Raw genomic sequence first — 24060 nt, 5'->3', positions numbered from 1 at the left:
CTCAAAACTGTGCCCTTGAATTCTACAGGCAAAAGCAAAATTCTGAAGACCAATTTAAAAATGAAATAAATAAATACTTCTGATAAAGATTTGTTTACACACTTAAAGCAATAGGGAGAAAGACAACTGCTGAGGAGGTTATAGTGTCAAAGCTTCCTTGCTGCTAACATCGCAATTCTGTTTCTTTTCAGCCAAAGCAGGACGCTCCTGCTGGTCTGAAGCAGTTGCAGGACTAGTGGAGGTAAAGTCCATTAGCTGCTCCTCAATCTGAGTCCATGAAGACATCGATTCATGCACTGTAATGGTGTGTTCCTCCATCTGACGCTGAAGACTGTCCATTTCTTGCCTTGTGAAAGTTTTGGGAACAAAAAAAAAGAGCAAATGTTAGTCATTAGCTTTCTGCTTGTTAAATGAAAGAAACTGAATTTATTTCCTGATTTCTGATACCTACTTCAACATTATCTAAGCTACAGCTGCATACACTAGGAAGAAGTCTAAACAAAACTTAGAAACCGTCTTTGCTCTAAGAGAAAAACAAATACAATATGCTTAATCCAAAAGTAAGTGCCAGCAATGCAGCAGCTCCTTTGCTGCACATGCTTGTGGCCAAGCAAAACGCAGCACCATTTCCTCAGGAAAGGCACTCAGCATCTGCAGCCTGACAGACAGTTCCCTTGCAGGAACTGAAGACAACGTGGGAGGTGGAAGTGAGGAAGGTGTCGCAGAAAAATAAACAAACAGTGTGACTCGTATTCAGACACCAGCTTTGTAAAAAAGATGAGCCTGGTAATACAGCTTCACTGCATAGATATTGCAAGATCGCTCCTTAAAAACATCACCTAAGGTGGTCTCAAGTAGTTCAGTTCTCACACTAAACCTATTCCTGACGTTGCAGCTTCCCTCCTCAGAACTCTGTGTACATCCTTGTGAGGGCAGACAAAAACACTCTTGGCAGAATAAAATTTCACTGTAGGGATTCATTAATTCATTGCTTGAGCTCCTATCACAAGCTGCCCTGCTGACAGCGAGAAGAAACAAACACCAGTTTCTCCACTAACAAGAGCAATAGAAAAACAGCTGTTCTGGTTTTTTTCTGCATTATACCTATTTGTGTACTGAGAATTTTAGGATGAACGTTTTGTCTACTTGTTCTTTCCTTATTCCACTGCCATATAAGCAAACGTTTAAGACAACAGAGCGCCCTACTGTCCTAAATACAGCCCCAATAAGGAGAATAATTCCTTTCACTGTTCCTCCCCCCCATTAGTTGGCTGCTGGTTTCCTGGAAACTTAAAAAAAGAATTAAAAAAAAAAAAACAACTGTATTGATACAGCCTTAAAAACAGCTCATACTTCAATTGCCGCAGACAGCTGTTCAGATTTTTTAAAGGCTCCTTGCTCACAGCTGTCGATGGTTTTAACAGCTCTTCCAGCAAGGCAGCAGGCACCGGGCAGTCCGGAATCTTGACTGGAGTCACAGGATTTGAAGAATTGTTCTCTCCTTTCCTCTGGTTAAAGGGAAAAAAAGAACAGTCAGAAATAAATTAATCCATTTCATCCGTTTCACTTGTACCAAATGAAGCCTCACACTACTGGTACATAACATGAACATGTTTCTGATACAGTTAAATCTCATGGGTCACGAGCATAAATTCCTAACCCAAAGTCAAATTTTAGACTACTCATAAGCAAACAGAAAACATGTAGGGCTACTCAAGGAATCACCCTATGAAAGAAGTGAAACAATAGGGATATAATGCAATTTACTTCCATTTTCAAAACAAAAATTCATGATGTTCTTTCAGTACAGAAGTACTTCTGAAAATCCTGAGGCCTGCAGGATAAAATATAAAGACAGACGTCTAAAAGAATGAAATAGAGAAGTTCTGCATGAAACTCCCTTCTCGCTTGAGAGAAGAAAAGAGCAGGAGATCAAAGAACCACTAACAGTTAGCTTCTGAAACTGTGAAAGGATTAAAAAACTAGACTGGTCCAGAACGGAGAAGACAGACACATCAGCATTAAGAAAATATTACCTAAATACTTGCCACTAATCATTATTTAAGCACTTCATTTTGGCTTTCTCATAATGAGGTAAAATGGAAATGTAAGATAATATGCTGGACACAAAGACCTTTAAGGAAAAAGATGTGAAATCGAGATCAGTTGAGTTACTTTCGCCTGGAAAAACTGCTGTGTTTTTAATTAAATCTCAGAACATCAGTAAGTCTGTATCACACGTAGGCATTCTTTGCAACAAATATTTCCCAGTACTGTAATCCAAGGGCAATACTACCTATTCTGCTCAAATACCTTCTTCATCTTGCCATGCTTCAGGTCCATCTTCAGTTGCTGGTTCTGCTGCAGCAGTGACTTCATGCTGTTCTTCAGTTCACTCACTTTAGCCTGCAGCATAAACTTATCCTTTTGAGTCACCGACAGATCTTCTCTCACCATTTCCAACTCAGTCTTGATATTCTAAACAGGAAGGTAAGAAAATCAATGTGATACATGAAAAAAGTCTAGAATTCCAGCCAATTCCTTCAGCACCTTTTTCAGTTTCCAGGGGAAACTAGAAAAGTAGCAAAACATAACAGTGCTATATGAAACTAATTAACCCCGGCTGAAACCCAGAATAAGATAGAAAGTCAATAATCTATTTTGGCTAATAAAATAAGAAGCTAACAGCCCAGTGGAATTAAGAAGAAAAGCTGAAAAACACAAGGAATGTATATATTTTAAATAAATTCGCATCTATTCAAATAATCAGTGCAAGTACAATTTTAGACTACAAAACACATTTTTAATGATCCCTCTTCACCAATACCAGTTACCCATCAAAATCTCCACTCGCTAGATTAAATACCTGCAGGACAGCTTGCATCCCTTCCAGTTCCTTATGGCTGCGCTGCTCACTCATATCCAACTGCTGCTTAAGTGTTTCAATTTCCCTTTCTTTTTGTTCTACTTCCCACTTGAGGTCTTCCACCTAAAAGAAAGAAGGTACCTTTAGCATTCTGTACACATCCACCGAATCACAAAACCTTAAGCATTCTTAGCTGTGCCTCAGGAATCCTTCCTGTCTCTAAGAAAACCTCCTAAACCAAGTGTATAGTTGGAATAATATAAGTATAGTTGTAATTACAGAGTAAATGAATAGCCAGAGGGTATCTATGAAGAGACTCACCAACGCCGAGGCCTTCAGTCGAGATGGATGCTCACCAGTATTGAGGCTCACCACAAAAACTCCACAAAGGAGCAATCTCCAGAAAGAGATGCTACCTTAAGCATCTCTTTAAGGTCAGCCAAGCTCCACCCCTTCCAGGAGCACAGCTGAGTCACCTTCACCTGTGCTCCCACAGCTGGCTCATCACTTGCCTCAGATGGTTAATCAGAGGTTGAGGATGTGACCAACAGTCTCCCTTACACCAAGCTATTAAAAACTGCTGAACGAAGGACAAAATAAATCACATAACGTACCATAAATAAGGACAAACACAGTAAATGTGCAGCATTTACCTCTTGGCTTACTAAAGGCTGTTCACTAAGCTTGTCATCCAGCTTTTTCTGCAGCAGTTGAAGCTGAGATCTAGCTTCTGCCAGCTCTTGCTGAAACTGTGATACATCCTGGGAATGCTTCTCGTCCTCTGCCCTGCACAGCAGAATTAACACAAGCACACACATCAGTTACTCACCCTGCCCAAGTGCTTCACTGCGTTAGCTATGTAATCATAAATGACATGACATTGAATAGCACCAGCTCGTAGCTTTGAAGTCTTTGCCAACATGGTCACAGCAAGAGTTGAAATCCAGGTTGAAAGTGTGGAGAAAAAAGAAAAGGCTGGTGAAACCTACATACAGCTCACTTCAAACTGAATCACTAAGAGACAGAGACATGCACATACATGCCCAGCATCCAGCCATACATTTTATGATCAAGCTCAGCTAGGGCACATTTCAACATAATCCTTGCCAGGGCAGTGAAGTCAAATTTCACTGACAGATGTTTTCCAGAATGCCTCTTTTATTTCCCATACTCTCAGAACTTCGACATTTACTACAGCACACTTACTGCAGTTTGTCCACTTCAGCCTGAAGGGCTTGGACAAGCAGTTCTTTGGCATGTAGCTCTTTCTTGATCTCATTGAGCTCAAGGGCAGCAGCTCTGTAATGCCGGCGGTTGTGTGCTGCATCTGCTTTGGCTGCTGCTACCTGCAAGAACAAAAAAAGATGCCATTTTTCTTTGTCACAGTAGGAGATTCATACGGGGATGTAGGCCAAGAGAGTACAGAACAAAACTAATACTTATTATTTTGTTTACAAAACACCATTAGCTAACAAACAGGGCGTAACAGAAAATACATCAATCAGTCTTTCAGCTATCGGCCATCACAGCAGAGATCCTACAGATGGCACAGTACTGCACAACATACGTTTTCTGTGAAGCCACTTCCCAAACACTTCACATTTAAATCACCTTTCAAGTGAATGAAAGATGACTTATTACCTGCTCCTTAAGGTCCTTAACTTTTGACTTTTCTTTCTCCAAGGAAGCCTGTAAAGCTTGAATAAGTTGTTGCATTTGCTGGTCCTCTTCCTCCTTCCGCTTTAGGACTGCCTGAACCTGCATCACATTGCAAAAACAAATGCACATTTTGTCCAGACTCACTGGAAGATCAGACAGGCTGGTAAATGTAAACACCAGCCAATGCAGCGACTGCAAAGCTTCTCTCTGCTGTTCAGGTCAAATGGTACCATGTTACACGCAATTCTTTGTCAATATTCCCATTTGCTTATATCCCAGGAATGCATCACTGTTGGCAAACAAAACAACGTTCATCTCGGAGAATCCTTATGTGACACAGTCTGCACAATCCAACCTTAAATGAGCCAGACTTCCAGTATTGCAAATTTTTCTGCATGATTTTTTCCACCTCCCCCCAGCTGCTCTGCCTGGTGCCAGATCTCACTTCTCATCTGTTGTTGAGTCTCATATGTTACTGCCGTTATGCAACACACAGGAGATCTGGAGCTGAAGAAAATGTGCCAACCTTGTATCATACGAGTGACAACCTCTATGTCTTGTTATCAGAAATACCAGCCAGTTCCTTTCTTAAGATATTTTACCAAAAGTCAAATACCTGTAGATTCAGCTGGACCAAATCTGCTTCTCTTTTTGCTAATGCTGTCTCTAAAACATTGTTGTGCTCTCGCAAAGCAGCATTAGACTGACTAAGGCCTGTGAGCTTTCCACGTTCATGTTCCAGTTCAAGGGCCAACTTCTTGTTCATTTCTTCTAAACGTTTTATCTTCCTCCTGAACCCTCGGGATTCCTGAAGCTACAGTCAAAGAAAAACCCAAAATTAGCAAACAGTTCCAGATTACTACCTCAAAAAAAAATGAAGTCATTAAGTTTCTCTGCTTTCACAGGCTGTTGTTAGAATAGGGCAGCACAACTGGCAAGTGCCACCAACACAGTATCTCCTACATAAGGTTCAGATTTTCTGTACTGTTGCAATAAATTTATGATACTAAATCTTCTCTTTTCCTCCAGGTACTTTGCCTGAATCACACGACAGATGGGAAAGCGACAGTACAATCACCTCATCCTCAAGTTCCAGCACTTTCTCTCTGTATTCCTCAAGCTCCTGGCTGGTAAGTGAAATCACTTCTTGCAACTCTTTTTCCAGCATCAACTTACTGCTTCTAACAGCTTGCAACTCTGTCTCCAGGGCTTGAATCCTTTCCTAAAGACAAAGGCATAAGCCAGATTATTGCACTGTTCACCTGCAGAGGCAATTGTTTTGTTAAAAAAGATCATTCCTCTATCAAACAATAAATGAGCTGCTAGTGCTCAATTTAAAGGGCTTGCTCAGAGCTTTACTATTTTGGTAACACTTCAAGCTTTAAGAAAAAAAAAAAAAAAAAAAAAAAAAAAAGAAAAAAAACACTTTGAGTTGAAATCAGTAATCAGAAAAATATGGGTGAAATATCAAAAACCAAAGCTTGCCAAATCATCTCTGTCAAATGTAGTTAAGGAAATTCCAAGGATTTAGGACGCTGACACCACGGTTCTTATCTAGCTTTATAATTCCAAGTATTTTTACCACCTCAGTGTAAAATAATATTCTGACACATTTGACAATGTAGCAGTGCTATCTTTGTATTAACAATGTTAAAGACAACCATATACTTGAGCAATCTGGTTGCTTCCACCATCAGTGATTTGTGCTTTTAGCTTGCTCAGCTCTGCTTCAGCAGACTCCTTTGCAGTGAGGGATTCCTGCAGGCGCCGACTCAGAATGCTGACTGCATTCTCATAGGCTTTATGCTTCGCTTTCATCTCTTTCTGAGCACTTGTCAGATCTGACCCTAGACGCTTCATTTTCTGCTTCTGCTCAGTAATGGCCCTAGCAGGAAAGCAAAAACAAAACAAGGTTAAGACAAAAGTTGCCCGAAAAAACTGATGAAGGATTATCTTTTAACATGGCTCAAACAAAGAGATAAACAAATAAAATCTACCGATAGTCCACTTATGGCTGCCAGCTGAGCTGTAAGGATCCCACAGGAGACAGTACCAAATGCTTTGCTGTAGTTAAGGCAAACAACTCTCACTTCTCTCCCCTCTCAGAAACAGCTGCCAGGTTCCTAAGGTATGATTTCAGCTCCTCACAAGGTAATGACTAAAACTTCTGAGAGCAATTACGAGGCCTTTACCAGAATCTTCATAATGAAGTACGTAATATACACTGAATTTCGATTAAGAATCCAATTTAATGTCTCATCCAATCTGAGATATTTGGTGATTATGTTATGTATTGTAAAATGTTTCCTTCTATGATTACCAGTTAAAAAAACAAACAGAAAAAACAACACCAAACTTGTTCTCATTAAAGCCATCATTTTAGCCAGTCAGGGATATGAAGGAAAACTAGGATTAACTCCAGTTAACATGTTACACTATGTAACACAATACACATGCTGCATGGCATACATCTTTGATTAAAAACTGTGAGTTATTTCCCAAATAAGACTAAGGAATAGGAAAAGTCTGACCGCTAGAAAGATGTTCACAAACACAAACATTATAGCTCTTTTGTCTGCACTAAAAGGACACACTTACTTCTTTGCTTCTTCTTGCATTTGTTCTACTTGCAGTTTTAATGTCTGATTTGCCTCAGCAAGAGATGCCATTTGTTCCTTATCAAACTGCAGAGACTTGATAGGGAAGGAGAAAAAAATACACATTTGCTTTATGTTGGATTACAAGGGAATAGACGTAAAGTTTCGAAATCATTTCCAACTCTAAATAGAAACTGTACAAAAAGAAAACCAAACAGCTATTCCAAGGTTCTCTGTCTTCTTTCCAACTCCTCTCTATTTCTTTTTAAATGAATTCCTCTGTGGCTGCCATCAAAACACACAAGCACAGAGCCCTGTTCTGGTCTTCACTCTCAGGCAGCGCCCACTCTGGGACAAGGTTAACTGCTTCCACATCACTTCTTTGCCACTCCTGTAGCATGCTTCTCCCTACTGACTTACAGGAGATATTAGCAATTGATTTGTGGAAGGCATATGCATATACAGCATTAAGTAGGTAATCAAGAACCTTAACTTACAGGTTGCCACTCTGTTCGTGGCCAGAACTACTGGGAATAACAACATATCTCCCTCTATGTCCAAAGCTTAACAGCTCCCATACCTGTAGGCGTGTTTCCATTTCATCTCGTTCTTTCTGCACTGACTGAAGATGATTTTCTATTTCCACCATCTGCTGGTGAACCTCAGTCACTTCCTTCTGTAGTTTTGAATGTTCCGATTCAAGTGACTGTTTTTCCACTTGAATCTGTAGTAGTTCTCGTTTTAACTCTTTCATTTCTGAGTCTAGACGCTTCTTCGTAGCTTTCAGTTCACTAATCAGCTGGTCCTTAGAACTCGCATCTCTCCGATAAGCTTCCACCATCACCTTGTTCACAAGAGTTCAAGAGGAAAAGATCATCCTTGTAACTCTAAAATCTAAGTTGTAATTTACTGTGAAGTATTTACTGATGTTATTCCAGTTTTGTGGGGGGCATTTTAAACAATTCAAACCAGTGTCATCTTCTGTAACACATTCATGCAAGTTCAAAGACTTATGCACACTCGGGTGACAAATAATCAAAAAATATCAGCAGTTCATTAAAACCCAGTTTGTATTTGGCACAGAAAATGGATTCCAGTTTCCCCATAAAAGCCCTCAGGAGTACTTAGATTGTAAAGATCTGTTCTTTGTTCCTATTTATCTGAAATAGCTTGCTTTTGCTTACCTTCTGCTGTAGGAACTGCTCCTTCACTTTCTGAACCTGTTTTTTAAGGCTGCCATTTTCTTGTTGCAGATTTTCCACCTGCCAGAACAAAAACCAAAGATGATGCTTTATGTGCCATACCACATATTCTACATTACCTCAAGTACTGACAGTACCTTCTGCTGTGGTTGAACACATTGCCTGATCTACCGAGGATCCTGTTTCTGACTACGTATGTCAATGACACCGTTAGAAAACCCAACATTTTATACAGAAATAAATTTACATCTTATAATGAAACACATAGTAAACAAAGGCCCCCTAATCTGACATTAAGATGTTAGTACGTGCCATTAATCTATATACATGGCATCCATACAGCATCAGTTTACACATCTAATGAAGAAAGCAGCTGGTTCTTTGAATGGGAGACAACAACAAAAAAAGCAATGTTCATTATATGTGCATCCACAGTTATTTTATACTTCTGCTGGTAATACTAACAAGTTCTATTGTTGTCTTCAAAAGAAACCTCTATGGATCACCAGGAACTCATCATAAGCTGTATTCAATAAGCAAGATCTTCATGGAGCTTTCATGCGGAACTTGGATGCCATAGAAGATAGAGAACTTACATGATTATGACACTAAGATGTGAAAGGAAGGGTCACAATACTTAAAAGCAGCCACAAAAAGAGTAAGGACATGCATTAGGCTTAACCTTGTTAACCAGCTCAGTGCCTAGAAAAAAGCCTCGGCTGGTACACAGCAATATCCAAACCTAACCCTCATGTACTGTAATGCTCAGTTTGAGCCTTTGACTAAATTACTGCCTGTGGGACATGTTTGGGCCGTGGTGTCAAAGAAAAGGAGCTCATGAGAAAGCTACTTCCAAAGGCACATGATCTGTACTCAAAATTATTTCTATTTTAAAAACTGTCCTGTTTTAGAAAGATGCAAACAGAACAAATCAATTAACTTCAGCTTCCCATCTCCTATCAAGAAAATGCATATACTCATAGAGATATCACGAAGTATGAAACTGTAAACATTCTAAAGATATAACAAAATATAAAGCATCAGTTTTCCAACAGAGAAACATAACAGAATTATTACAACATTCCCAATTAGCTGAATGTTGAAACCACAGACATGTATGAACCTGCCTATACAAACCTCCTGCCACATAACTGGCTACATCATGAGCCTGTGGCAGTACTTAATTGCAACAGCTATTTTTAATACAATGCTTTTAAGGATTTATTACCTGGCTTGACTTGATTGCCATTTCTTGCCTCAATTGATCCAAGACTTCTGATGTTACTTCTGTATCTTCTCCAAGGCGTTTTGTTCCTTCATCGAGTTGCTCTTGGCTTGCTTTTGCTGTCTGCAGAGCTACTTCCAAGACAATCTTCTCATTTTGCAAATACTGTATCATGTCATCTTTAGAAGTAGCGTCACTTTGGAACTCTTCCAATCTGGCCTTCAGTTCATCATACTGAGTTTGCAGGTCATCCAGGGTCTGCTCTTTGGTATGAAACATCTCTTGGGTCACCGTAAATTGTTTCATTAGTTCTAGGTGCTCTTGCTGCAAGGATTCAAGCTGCAAATCCCTCTGATGCAAAGTCAGTTTGACCTGAGAAAAGTATTTTGAGATTAAGTTCATATAAAATGAACGTTGCATTTGAAAACATAGTCCAATAATATCAAAATACTGTAACTACCATTGAGCTTCTAGGAGAAAATAACAGAAGACTGTTTGTTTGTTTGTTTTTAAATCATTAAATCACCAGGGTTAGAAAAGGCCTTTCCAGATCATCCAGTCCAACCATCCACCTACACCAATATTTCCTCACTAAACTACATCCCTCAGTACTGCAGCTACATTATTCTTGAACACCTCCACATCCAACCCAAATTTCCCCCGGTGGAACTTGAAGTCACTCCCTCTATTCCTACTGCTGTTCCCAGGCTGTTATTTAAGTTTGCTCTGCTCATGATTGCCTTATGCAGCAAGTGTACTCTTACAGGCTAAAACAATAACCAGAACGACAAACCAAAAATGTTATTAAGTGAAATTCACAGTATTCTAGAAGTATATATATAGAATGCATTCACTGTTATCAATAATAATTCCATATAATTACATGGAATACAATACTGGGCTATCACATACTCCATCTCATTTCAGCCCTTGGCATCCCAGCTTTTTGGTGTTACAAGGTTAAAGCAGGACCCTGCAGCAAAGTGCAGCTTTATTACATTCTCAGTATATCTTATGATATCCTGACTGCCTAACAACTTTGGACGTTGATCTATGCTTCTTGTCTATACCTCAAATAATTACATACTGAATTCACTAACAAAAACAACTTCTAAGAGAGTAGTTCTGAAATTTCACAATGGTTCTGAAATTGAGATGACTAAACAAAAGGAGAATGAAGGCTTTTCATCTGAAGCAGAGCAACTTCCACGTGGATTTCATTTTTGCAGAAATCTTTCAGAAGATCTTAAAAAGTTCAGAGCTCGGTATTCACTAATTATTACCTTTTCAGCCAAGTAACTGTTTCCTTTGCGATCTTTGGGAAGTTGTCTAACAGCCTACCTGATCCAGCTCTTGCTCCAATGTTGCTGCAGAGTCAGCCATTTTCTGAAGCTGTTCTTTCTCATCCTCAAACTCCTCTAGTTTTCTCTGCAAGTCTTCTTCCACCATGGTTTTAGCCTCTTGGATCTGCATGAAGGCAGCTTCTTGGTCCAACATGTCAGCCTGCACAGAAGAAAGCATGGAGTCAGCATTTGTAATTTCAATTGGTAGAGCTTGAGAGACATAGGAACAGCCAAATTTAGTGCTCTGATGGAAAATCCTTCCATTTTCAATTTCAACATTTGCAGAACCTAAATACACAAGTTCAACAGCACATAAATCACAAAGACCATCTACAACCTTACCTCAATATTCTGCAGCTGTGCCGCAATACGTTCCTTTTCTTTAATCGATCTGTGCTGGGTTTCAGTCAACTGCTGAGACAATGCCACATTCTCTAGTTTGAGATGTTCCAATACACCTGCTTGGGTCATCTGCCCAGCCTGAAGGGAAGGGGGAAACAAAAAAAATACACTGGTTAGAAAGACAAGCCAAAATTCAGCCAACAGATGTCATTGTTCTAAGGAAAAGGAAAAAAAAGAAGCGGCTCCTTTTTCAGAGTTCATAAACAACATCCCCTTGATAAAACTAAAAAAAAACCAATATTCTTGGTTATATGCGCAAGCAAATAGCACTACCTGTATATTAGCCATCTCGCTCTGCAGCCTGACTCGAGCCTCCTGGGCGAGTACCAGCTGCTGCTGGTACCACTGTCGCACATTTTGGAGAGAAGTGATTTCGGTTTCAGATGCTTTCAGCTTATTGGTCAGCGTGGTCCGTTCCAGCTGCACTTTCTGAAGTTGGTTCTGTAAGGAAGCTAACTGCTGTCGCAGATCATGAACTAGAAAAGGGGAAAGAAAGAAGAGGGATTATCATATACCATCACTCAGTTTTTATGCACACGTTTTCAAGGCTTATTGCTGCATTCACAGCTTATTTATTTGACCAAAAACATTTGCACTTCATTACACAAAGATTCGCTATTCCAAGTGAGCAGAAATTCTAGAATCAAAATGATTAGGGCCATAAACAGAGCAAAATTAAAATAAACGAGTAATTTTTAAGTTTTTTAAGAGACAGAAATATGAAATAATTAAAAAATAAAATTGAAGATCAGGTTCCCTGACGTGGAGGTTCATCATTACACACTGATACCTGTACACTTTGCTAAAAGCCATCAGTCCATTGTCCAACAGCAGAGACCACAATTTACATCAGCCCACCTGTGCTGTCTCTGGTGAGAACACTTTTTTGCATATCTTCAACTTTCAGCATGAGTCTTTGGTACTGCTCCTCTGCCAGCTGCAGGTCATTATTTGAAGAAGCCAAACTAGCATTCTTTGCTTCCAAGGTGTTTTGAAGATCAGCCATTGCTCGTTCCAGATCCCAGCAAGACTGCTTTAATGTGGCCACTTCGGAGCTCAGCGATTCCTGCTTCTGTTGGCTGCTTTGGCTGTGCTCCACCTGTGCCTGAAGCTTCATGTTCAAAGCTGCAAGTTGGGCCTGTAGCTCAGCCTTCTCTTTCAGAGCCTGAATGCATCCCAAAAATAGAAGACAAAGGTCTCAACAGAAAATACACTCCTGGCTGACTACAGAAGATACGTAGCAAAACGGCTTTGCTAAGGCAAAGACCACTTTCTTCTAAAAATCGTTTTTTGAAGTGACATCTCACCTACCAAATCTTCAAAGAAAATACAGATGTCAGCACACACAAACCACACAGTGTTTCTGTTACAGGCCAGTAGCCATCTCTAAGATTTGTTTACACTCTTTAAGTAAGAACGTTTTGCATTACATAAGTCAAACCATTAGCCAATACAAACTGAAAGTACAGCAATACAATCACCAGCACAACTCTGTATTTATCACCTCTAGGCTGCTTTTGTCCTTCTTTTTTTAAACCTTGCAACAGCTTTACTGACTGTGTCTCCCTAAGCATCCTTGTAATGTAAGTAGTTCAACAATGCTTTTACAAAACGTGCCTCCTTAAGAGTCGGAAGCCCTTGAAAATTAATTAACACATTTAACATAATTTGCTAAATAGAGAAATTCATTTTCTACCTGATTAGCTTCTACTGAAAGTGCCTCCAGTTGTCCTTCAAGTCTCATCTTCTCCTTTAGCACCTGCAACATTTCGTCATGAGTTCCTGCGACGGAGCTTTCCATAGATACACTGCAGACAGAGACATCACATACACAGTTAAAGGGTTAGAAAACTGCACTCACCCAGCTAAACAGAAGCACTGCAAAAGTAAGAGGTATTCAGAGTCCATAAGATAATATGATTCCCATGTGACCTAACAACACACATTCCAACTTCAAAGGATCCAGAAATGAGCAGAACAAATTTGCTACCATCTAAAGAGAAAGTAACTACATTCACACTGAAGTTTTATGTGTGAGTTTCCTACTTTTGCAGCAACCAGAGTTTATTGCGGTACCCATTCATGTGTTGTTTTCACAGAAGTGCAAAGTAACACCAGGAAGTGCAAAAGAAGGAAGAAAAGGTATTTGGCAGAAGAGTTTCCTTATTGTCCTTCCACCATGTACAGCTGAGGAATCCAGAGAAAAGCTGACAAGATCTTCCCTCTCATTACTGCGAGAATTAAGCCCATGATGAGGCAACCGGTGACAACTGATTTTACTCTCATGTCTCAGGGAACTTCATGATACTCCAAAGCGGGGAAGGGGAAGCAGGAAGAGGTCATCTCTAAACTGCTACTCATACAATATTTCAATCACTGCATTTACAGACAAGTGATTAAAAGGGCTTCAGCAGTCATCTGCTTGCTTGCCTACAATCGGTTTAACACCTATCACACACACATAAGCTTGTTAGACTGAAGGGCTGCAGTAAGAGTATTAAGGGCAGGACTCTTAGCATTACGCAGTGACTCGAGGTCTGAAAGATCACATAAATGATCACAATACACATCACTGCTTGAGTCAGTTACATCAACACTTTCAGGCCTTAAAGGCCAATGCCACATCAGGGGCTCTATGAATAAAAGCCCCACAAGCAAATATAGACGGAAGCAATTGCTAGCAGAACTTTTTACACATCCTACCAATGCCAAAACTACACTTCTCTAGAACACATTTAGCCAGAACGTACTCGGTGATCTTTCAGTTTCGAGTCTCTAAGTTAAAAGCTGATTTGATCGTGATGAATAGAAGTTTCACCCAATGTTAGCAGAAGAGCAATAGACCGCCTATTCTAAAAGAGTGTAATGCTTGGTAACCATCTGACCGAATATCAGTCTCTCTTACCTGCTAGAAATACTGTCTCTCCGGCTCCGTATTTCCCCATTAAATTCTCGCTCTTGGGCTTGGTGCTCCACTGCTGCAGCCTGCAGCACTTCACTGATGGAAGGAAATTGTCCTATTGCATCAGGATGTATCTTCTGACCATTTATTGTATATGGAATTCCCTGTTTGCCTTCCGAATTTGGTAAATTGCTATACAGCCCTTTTCCTGATACGCTGCTGTAGGTAGAGCTGTCGCTTTCATTTCCATCCAGCCTCATCCCAGCTTCACTTCCATCAATCTCTGAAATGCTGTCTCCTGCCAAGGAGGAATTCTCTATTCGATCATCTGCGTCAAAAGGCAGACTAATCTCAGAAACAACTGATGCTGGACCACTTCTGCTTTGCTTCAGAGTCCCACCAGGTGAATCAGTAGCCACAAGATTCCCTGCAGAACTTCCCGAGCCTGAATCTTCAGTTCTGTAGTCAGCCAAGGACCGGATCTTACTGGATTTCGAAGACTTTGAACTTTTTCTCTCTTTTGAAGATGCTGGAAGTCCCAGGCTTCCCAGTTTCGGCCCCCTGGGGACACTGGTCCGCAAAAAGGAGTATTCTTTTGTCATTGCTACAGTGCTAGCCCTTGGTAAGATCTCTGGATTTAACATCAGCTCAGGATCTAGCGTGCTGGAGGGCCGGCTCTTGGATGTAGGCTGATTAGACTAAAAGAAACCAAGAGACTCCCGTAAATTCCAGAATGTTACACCTGAACTAGTGTCAAGGATTTATTTTCTTGTAGAACTTTATATAAAGCTCTGAACTTTCACATTAATATTTCTGCATCACTTCATAAACAGGGTGAACTACGTCAGCAATCAACTCTATCAAGACTCAGGATGAACATGGCCAAGGTAGAGTCTAAAAATGAACAGAAAGATTGTTGTGGCTGAAGCTGGCAGGTGGCTGAGCACCACTGTCCTTCCCCCAGTGGGATGGGGGAAAGAACTGAAAGAAAACCAAAACAAAGTAGAACTTGTGGGTTATAAAAACTACTAAGATGCAAAAACAAAGAGGAAAATAGGATAACATATATAATATAAATACATACGTACACAAAACAAGTGATGTGCAAGCAATTGCTCAGCATCTGCTGATCGACCCCCAGTCAGTGCCCATGCAGAAGCCGCCTGCCCTGCCAGCTCCCTGCCCTTCTCAGGCTTTTGTTTTGGCATAGTGCCCCATGGCGCGGAACATCCCTTTGGCTGGGTTAGCTCAGCTGTCCTTGTTCCGCCCCCTCCCAACTCCTGGTGCCCCTCAGCCCCCTCACTGGGGCAGCAGCGTGAGAAACTCAAACGGCCTTGGCTCTGTGCTGCACTGCCCAGCAGCAACTAGAAACATTGGTGTGTTATCAACATGGCTTCTCACTAAAGCCAAAACACCACATCGTACCAGGCACTGTGAAGGAAAAACCAACTAAGTCCCAGCTGAAACTGGCAGAAAAATAGAGGAAAAAAAAAAAAAAAGAAAATTAAATAAATAAGATTTGAAATAACTATTAGTTTTCTTAAGTTTAGGGTTATGGATGTCAAGCACAGAGAATGAAGTCTCCAAGCCTACCAACAACTCCTGAAGCTACAAGACCTGCTGTGTGCTACTCACTCTTTCTTGATGTCTCTTCACCCTGTACTGTCTGAGCTGCTCTTCTAACCGTCTTCTTGCTTGAAGTCGTATTTGCTCTTCATTCTCCAGCGGGAGGGAAGACTCTACTGAGCCTGTAAGTGAAGGGTATCTTTACAGTTAAAAAAGGAAAACCGCAACACAGGCAAATCTGATGCAAAAGAAAAGCAGCCCCTTCTACCACCAGCAACATGCTTCATGCTTAAGCAAGGAATGCAAGGAAAGCCCAACAGCATGCACTCCAAAGCATTATCTTCTAATACACCCTTGTGTAAGCATTGATAATGATCGTGTATTTCAGTTTGTCCAGTTTCCAAGTGCTGTAGTTCCTCTGAGTACACATGAAAAGAGAAAGATCCTACAGAAAGTATTGCTCACCTGTTCTACACTTGGGGCAGTACTGAAACTGAATAGCTCAGACAGACCCACACAGTCTACTCATTCCTTGAGGGTCTGAGAAAGACTATTCAACAGATAGATTCTCTTCCTCTGCTAACTCACATTGCCTGTCCACTAGGAATGCTTTTATAAAACATTCCACAGAAGTTATGCAGCATTAGATTCCTCACAGTACAGGCTCCTCCCTTCTCCCCTTCATTACTTAGCTCAAAACGACCTGCTTTTGTTTTGTTGTTTTGTTGCTGTTACTCCCCATAATCAGGCAGGAAGATCAGAACAGCTTCAATCCCAGAAAGCACAGATCCCCCTCCAGCGTGAGAACAAGTTCTAAATGTTAAGGCACGTGCTTTAGCTGCAGCAGGGGGTGGTTTACTGAAAGAAAATGAATTTTAGTTCAAAGCTTACTGCAAAAACGGCATTTAGTCCAAGCTGAAATGATAGTAGAGGTTTCCACAGTCAGGCTCAGAGAAAAAAGCTTTATGCAGCAATGGAAAGCAGGGGCACTATCATAAACAGATGCTTACACAATTCTGTTTCTTGCATGGGAAGGCTTAGTTTGAGAGACTGCAAAGCTTCTTTTCTAAGAGCTACGCCCTCAGCACTAGTTCCCTGAGACTTCCTTAGGCTGTCATGGAAACCAGGCACACCTGGGGATGACTCTTGACCCTGAGGACTGCTGGTGGGATCAAAAGATATGGGAGAGTCGGGGAAGAGCGACTCTGGCCCATTCTGGCAGGCGTCCGCTTTGCTGTTTAGCTCCAGACTTCCCTCTTCTTTTGGCACTTCGCTGAGGTTAACACTGGTGGCTGGAAAAGAAAGTTTCACTGAGCTATGCTGTAAAGCACTCCATGCATCCTTACAGCCCCATCCACACACAACACCAGTGCTACTGCCTGTGGGCAAGAATAGAATACAGGAACTGCTAAGACTGCAAGTGGAAAACACAGCGTCATAATGGCATATTTCTTCATTTATAAAAATGACATACCTCTGATTTGCTTGAATGCAGCGCCTTCAAGCAGGATCTCAAATGCAATCATAAAATACCTTCAAACTTCACACAAATCTCACACCGAGCACATCAGCTCCCTGTGCTTTGAACTGAAATGCTCTCCAGTATCACCTTGATCACACAGAGAACACGTGCAGCCCTTCTGAGCCCAAATCAGTTCTCAGATGGGGGTCACCAGACAGAAGGGTACAACCAGGTCTCAATGAAGACATTTTAAAACCGCAGCTCAGGAACGTAAAAAGTAAATTTTAAAGAGAACGGGTGCTATGAGTAACAACACCTTACACGTGCAGGAATAGTTTCTGCCCACAGCTCTCAAACGGCAGCTATTATCACACATTGAGCCTATACTCTATCAATATTTTTTCCCTTCACAACTGTGAGTGGTACACGTGGATTCAAAAAAAGATACTGGAGCAAAATTCTGGAAGAATGATTTCCTGGCAACTTCCTGAGGTCAGGAGACACTCAGCATCTAAATGCTGCCTGGAACCAAAGTGGTTCTGGAACCAAATGGCAACGGTGTCAATACAACCCTGGTCAGAACAGTGTGGGAAGAGATGGAATGTAATTGAAAACACCGGAGTCACACATCACCTATTTACAAACCACAATTTGACTGTTTGGATGATGTCCAAGACAGGAGAAGGCAGGAAAGTGTGATCTCTGGCTTCATAAAAGATGAATGAATCAGCACACAGCTACACTGCCACTCTGACAAAGGGCAGAACAATAAGAGCACATAAAGTCTTAGGACTCCACTTTCCTGCCCGTGACAAGGCGACAAGTCTGCGATACCAGAGGAGGGCTGAAGACTGACAGCTTTGTCACATGATCCCCTCTGTACCAACAGAAAGTCCCTTTTACATAAGCACTCTGTATGCTTTGGTGCATGCACACAGCTGCAACACACAGACCGCTTTCACATCAACTTGTCCCTCGTTATCACAGTGGAGACATGGGAACATCAACACAGTGAAAAGAATTTCACAAAGAAAGTTCAGGGATATGTGGGTAGAAAAACTGTTGATTTGGAGACGTTCTAAAACCTGACAAGGGCCTGAAGAGATTCCTCATGTGCAGCGTCACAGCCTTCACTAAACTTTCTACATAGCACTGTAGACCTCAAGGACAATCCCTGAGCTCAAGGACAAAGATGTCCTTCAGCACCACCCAAACAATAAAAGCAGCAGGGAAGCCTTGTGAGACTTGGAAACGATGCAGTTCACAAGGAATAACTTACTGTTAGCTTCGTCTCCTGCAACACGCAAAGCTGACTTGGCGTTACAATCCCGTTCTTGAGAGGTGCCAGGAGCCCCATTGCTGCTCCTGTTGTCCAACAGAACATCCTGCTGCACGGACGAGGATTCCATGGTAAAAACGATCCAGATCACAGGAAAGTATTTCTTCTAAACGTGCTGCCAAGCAAACTAGCAAGTCCGGTTTCTCTCCATTAGCAACAACAGCATCAAGATGTTTTGCGGGGGCACGGTTCTGAGCTTTTCAGCTGTTGGTGAGCAGCAGGCAGCTGATGATTCCAGATCATGAAAACAGCTTACAGCCAAAGCTGTAATCAGCAAGGAGCTGCATTCTCTACAAACAAACGTAGTTTGAAAATAGCAGTTAAAAAGCAAGCAGCACTCACAGATTGCCCACCAGCTTCAGCAGACTCAGAAGAAGAGACAGTAACAGAGACAATGCAATACAACCATCCAACTTCTCTAAATAGGAAATGATCTACTTAATGCCATTTTTGTTACCTTCTATTTTTCAGTTGCATTAATAGACCGGCACAATAAGGCAATGAGATACCATTCAGCAGCAGGACTGACTTAAGATCACTGTTCTCCCTAATGGTAACATCTCTTTCATGTTCACTTTCACAACCAGACAGCACTCAGAGCTGCATTCTGCTCTGTGAGTCCCGGTCTGGACTTTCATAACGTATTTCATTCCAAGGACCTACTGCCATCCTGCTTCAAACCCTCTGGGCACAACACAGGAGGGAACCGGGGCTATTTTATACAAATGACATCACTGCTGTTTACTTGCCCGCGGAACGAGCAGCACACACAGTGCAGTGCCTGGCCAGAGTCAGCACAGCAACACAGGGCACAGCCCAGAGCCCTGGGCTGTCAGGAGGAGATTCCTAAACACAGAGTGCAAATCCCATAACCTGCACTCAGCTCCTACCTGTGCACAGACCCGGACTACCGATGCCATCTGACAGCAGCCATTGCAGGCAATCGCTGCAGCTGTCAAAATGCTCAAACGGATGCTGACAGCCAAACTCGTGTTATAATGAGCAAAACTGCAGGAGAGAACTTCAGGCCAGGCCTACGCCTGGGGCATTTCTACACACACACCGTAAACATCACTGCGTCCCCATCTCCAGAACGCAGCCCCATAAGTGCTGCAGTAGGGAACCCTCAGGAAGCAGCAGGAGCCGCGGGCACAGAACCGACATCTCCACGGGAGAGGATGGAACATCTCCGCCGCAATGAGCTCACGGCTTCGGAAGGCGCCCCGTGTCACGAAGCTCACAGCAGCCGTCTGACGAGCAGCTGCCGTGCGGGCAGCGCCGGGCGGCAGAGGAGCCGCAGACAAAGGCAGGACGGCTCTCGCTGAGGCCGCGGGCGATAAGCGCAGCGCCCGCCTCCCGGACACGCGATGCGGCCGTAAGCGGGGCGCCTCTCCGGGTCTTCTGTGCGACCCTCCCCAAACCCCGACGGGCCTTTGGCTTCCGAGCCCTTCCGCGTACCCACTCGTAACGCCGCGAGAAGCCGGCTGTGACCCCGCTCAAACCGCCCGCTCCGTTCCGAGCGCGGAGGGCGGCAGAGCGGCAGGGCCCGTGCCGGAGCGCAGCGCCTTGCAGCCCCTCAGACCGCACGTTGCCCCGCGGGTCCCCGGCCCGGCCCGCCCCCCGCCGCCCCGATCCCCGGCCCGGCCGGACCCGCACAGACCTGTGTCCGCCCGCCCGGCTGCCGCCCGAGACGTGGCGCTGCCTCCGCCGGGAAGTGGCGGGCGGGACGCGGCGGTGCACCGCGCTTCTTCCTCCCCACCGGCCGCCGCCGCCGCCTCCTCCGCGGGGCCGCAGAGTCCCACACCGCGGCCGCGCCCCCTCCGCCCCGCCGGGCCCGGCGCTGCTCTCCGGGAGCTCGGCGGGAGCTGGACGGCCCGGGGGAGCCGGCAGGGCGGCCGCTGCCGCCGGGCGCAGTGCACAGATCGGCGGCTTTTCCGGACGGACCCTTCCGGCAGCGCGGGGAAGAGGCGCGGCTTCCTGGGCGGGGCTGCGCTCGGCCTGCTGAGCGCCGGCTGGGGCCGCGTCGGGCCGCGCTGTGGGCGGGGCGGCAGGTGTGGCGGCTCCGCGCTGCTCCGCAGGGCCGGTTTTGGTTTCGTTTCTGCCGTTTCGTTGCTTTCTGCTGCTTTTCTGCTCCGCGTTTGTTCACGCGCACAGAGTGTCGATCCCAGACCGTCAGAGAGTCTAAAACGTTTAAAGAACTGCAGAGCCGCCGACCGCAGTGCTAAGGGACCAGCAGGGCGCCTTCCTGTACGCCTCGTGCAGAGGTAGCCCCTAAGGCAAGGTCTGAAAGGGAACTTACAAGTGTGTTGAGGCAGAGGGCCGCTGCAAGTAGCAGTGCAGGAAGGCACAGGTCCAAGCAATGCTGTCAAGGCGGGTGGTCAATTCTTTGCCTATCATAAGGATGTAAAGCAAGGCCTTGGCCTGCCGCTGACAGCTCACATTAAGAGCTGACGAGTCACTAATGTAGCCCCCAGTGCCAGGGATAGGCCCCCTTCAGAGGCTGCCCCCAAAAGAGGCACAGAGCTGCAGCAGGCTGCCCGAAGGAGATGGAGGAGCCCTCAGATTGAAAGATGTGTGTCGTCAGTAGCGTAGGGTTCAACAGGACAGGGAGCTGTCGTGGTAGGTGCTTAAAGCACCAGGAGAACCATCAGGCACTAACTCATGAGACCTTGGAGCACAGGGGTTCCTGTAGCTGTGCAGATGTATTTGCAGCCGGTGCGGCTCCCCTCCACCCTGCAGCCAGCAGAGCTGTCCTGCCACTGCTCTGCAAGAGAGCTCCCTCAGACCTTAATAGGAATTGTCTTTTTCAGGATCCCACAAGGCTTTGCCCCTAAAAGGGGAAGGCTGTCTTATTTATTTTGGCTCTGACAAAAAACAACTGACAGCTATTGGGGTAAGACAGACCACGCGCAGAGTTACCTGTATTTGGGTAACCCACTGCAATAAACTCAGCTGAGAGCATCTGCCCTCTCGTTATTCCTTCTCATTATTCCCCTTCTTAAGGGACTGGTGGAGCAAACACCAGCAGCTCAGTTAAACTCATGAGTCTGTCTGCACAGAGCTGCAGAATTCAGCCTATTCCTGGCATTGTTAAGTGTTCCAAGGAAAAGCTGCTGCTTCTACAAGTACCAGTTCTGGGCAGATGTGTCAGAAGCAGCAAAAGAGGGATAGAGGTAGGAGAGAAGGGCTCCGTGCTCTGCGGGAGCAGTGGGTGGCACTCTCTGCACAGCACAAAGCACAAAGCCCTGTGGAGCTTTCCGGTTACAGCTATTAAAGCCACAAACATGTTTCTCTAAGTATTTCCTGAGCAGAGATCTCACTCCCTGACCACTGACAGCACCACGTTCCAGTTCCCTCTGCTTATTGCATGCATTTCTGCTTACATCTTTCTGTTATTTGGTGTCACTCCGTCTGCAAAAACTTCATTAAAAAAGAAACCTGTGCTAACCACACAGAAAGAGCTCTATTACCGGCAGGCTGCAGTCAGGCTCCAGCATCCAGCTCTTCCCTCCCAGGGAAAAATGGCTTTGTGTTAAACACTGAACATGTGACAAGCAGCCAGCTCTTGGGCAATGGCCTTTAGGAAAGGCTGCCTTGATATTTTTGTATTTTATTTACTGATCTTTCTATGCGTGTAACGTTTATACACCACTCTGCCTGAACACTTTTAGTGTGTCTATTTTAACAGCAATAATGATTTGAAGTGTTACTTTCCTGACTCATTCCTATGAACAGAGGAGAGACTCTGATATAACTGCGGCACGTCTGATCCAACAGCTTCACTCAGAATTTAACCAACCTCTATCCCACACAAAGGAAGACTGTGAAAATATAAAAAGCAGTGTTGTGTAACCGGAAGGTTTGCAGATGGGGACTCTTGCAATCGGAATAAAGTAATATTTAAGGCCTTGTTACTGCAGGTCTCTTGCCAATGCCCTCCTCCTGTTTAAAGCTGCATTCCCTTTGGTCGCAGCAGCTGTTCTGAAAAACAAACTTCTAAGAGCTCATTAATTTCCATGGGATATTCCACTCCTGTGTCCCTGGGTCACAAGGCTTAGTTCTGGTGTCAGGACACCTTATGTATTTAAGGAAACTAATTCAGAAAGTTCCCTTTCCGTGTTTCAATCCATGTGTTACGCACGCTTGGAGAAAGGGGGAGGAAATTACTGGGTTTAGTGGTTTTAAGCTTAGGTTTTCCACAGTAAATGATTTTTCTGTCAGCCTGAAAGAAATAAGTTTCTGTTTTTCTTTCCTGGAAATGACCTTCCCAGCCTGGGGCTCCTGGTCAAGAAAACGTTGAAATGTCACCCACTAACTTATAAGTGTTACTGTTGTACTGCACTGCAGGGCTTCACCAGGGGACTCCAGAGCCCCCGGACAGCACTGCACAGCAGGCAACATGGGTCAGTCCTTGGAAGGACTCACTAAAGGGGCGCGGAAGCCTGGAATTCTTTAACAGGATGCTCAACACAAAAAGCAAGACACTTGCTCTCTGTAGGATGTCCCGACAGGTGTGGAAGAAGCTCCATCTGCACAGACACACAGACACACAGACACACAGACAGAAATGGCTGGGCCAAGAGCAGAGTAAACAAAGATGAGAAACCTGCATACATTTCTGTCTGTGCTGCGCTTCAAGGTCTGCAGCTCAGAGCAGCAGCACAGCCCAGAGAGCTGCCTGCTTGCCTCACAAGGATTACGGGCACCTGCCCTCAGATGACCTGTGGAAAAGAATCCAAATAACAGGGATGTAAGATCCTTCAGATGAGTGCTGCGCTGCCAGCCTTGAGCACATTCTTTTTCTTTTATTTAGGCATTTCCTATATTGTTGTTCCAGGCTGATCCAAGTGACAACACACCCCACTTTTTGCACACCCTTTCCTGCCAGCTAGTCCTTCTATCCTCAACGAGTGCATTAACATAAGGAAAGAGCAGAAGGAATCTCTATATTTACTTCTGTCACACTGAGCCTCGTGTGGGAAAAAGCAGATTTCTCATTTGGGGGATTTTTCAAAGCTCCACGTGCATTTATGGTGACATTGCCCTGAGGTTGAACTGCCGCTGTTAAGAACAGCAGCGCAGTGCTGTGCTGTGCCATAGAGCCCAGACTGCCCTTCAGGCAGGAGCGTTCTGCTGGGAAAAATCCCTTGTCTCTCTGCTGTTCAATGCAGACCTCGTGCGGCCGTATGTGCCGTGTTGGCTGACAAGGAACTCAAAGAAATGCTACACAGGAAGGGCAAAATGCAACTTTGAACATGAGCAATCACGGCAAATAACTGACAGGGTCACAGCCTGGGAACACCATTTACACAACATTTGCCTTGGGAAGAAAAGAGTAAAATAAGACTTGACCACACAAAGGATTATTTGCATCTTCTTCTGCCCTCAATACAAGGAGGAAAAACAACCCAATTAAGGTACCGAGATACTGCTCACGTACCCTCCTTTGAAGGGACCCCCCTAGCAAACAGAGCTCTCATCTCATGGTTATTTCTCC

The 24060-nt window shown here is 43.9% G+C and overlaps 1 protein-coding gene across 3 annotated transcripts; it reads right to left on the bottom strand.

Annotated features, from left to right (window-relative positions):
* GOLGA3 (golgin A3) lies at positions 1 to 20357 on the bottom strand. 3 transcript variants are annotated; one of them, XM_072350953.1, is made up of 24 exons: positions 20224 to 20357; positions 18504 to 18853; positions 16773 to 17054; positions 15832 to 15944; positions 14200 to 14894; positions 12991 to 13102; positions 12153 to 12459; positions 11568 to 11770; positions 11235 to 11372; positions 10891 to 11052; positions 9553 to 9921; positions 8307 to 8384; positions 7703 to 7966; positions 7124 to 7218; positions 6194 to 6410; positions 5604 to 5747; positions 5142 to 5339; positions 4508 to 4624; positions 4073 to 4212; positions 3520 to 3652; positions 2867 to 2989; positions 2314 to 2478; positions 1354 to 1508; positions 1 to 346 (listed from the first exon to the last, which is right to left on the bottom strand). In XM_072350953.1, the coding sequence occupies exons 2-24, from the start codon at positions 18631 to 18633 to the stop codon at positions 139 to 141; spliced, it is 4548 nt and encodes a 1515-aa protein (XP_072207054.1). In that variant the 5' UTR covers positions 18634 to 18853; positions 20224 to 20357; the 3' UTR covers positions 1 to 138. The 3 variants fall into 3 exon arrangements, with proteins under 3 accessions (XP_072207054.1, XP_072207055.1, XP_072207056.1); XM_072350954.1 differs by having other exon boundaries at positions 16896 to 17054; XM_072350955.1 differs by lacking the exons at positions 18504 to 18853; positions 20224 to 20357 and adding an exon at positions 16654 to 16677 and having other exon boundaries at positions 16773 to 16826.
* Between the last annotated feature and the right edge of the window lie 3703 nt (positions 20358 to 24060).

Source organism: Excalfactoria chinensis, chromosome 16 (genome assembly GCF_039878825.1).
Source record: "Excalfactoria chinensis isolate bCotChi1 chromosome 16, bCotChi1.hap2, whole genome shotgun sequence".
Classification (NCBI taxonomy): Eukaryota; Metazoa; Chordata; class Aves; order Galliformes; family Phasianidae; genus Excalfactoria; species Excalfactoria chinensis.
The sequence above is the reverse complement of the archived record's forward strand: the minus strand, read 5'-3'. Positions and strand labels throughout refer to the sequence as shown.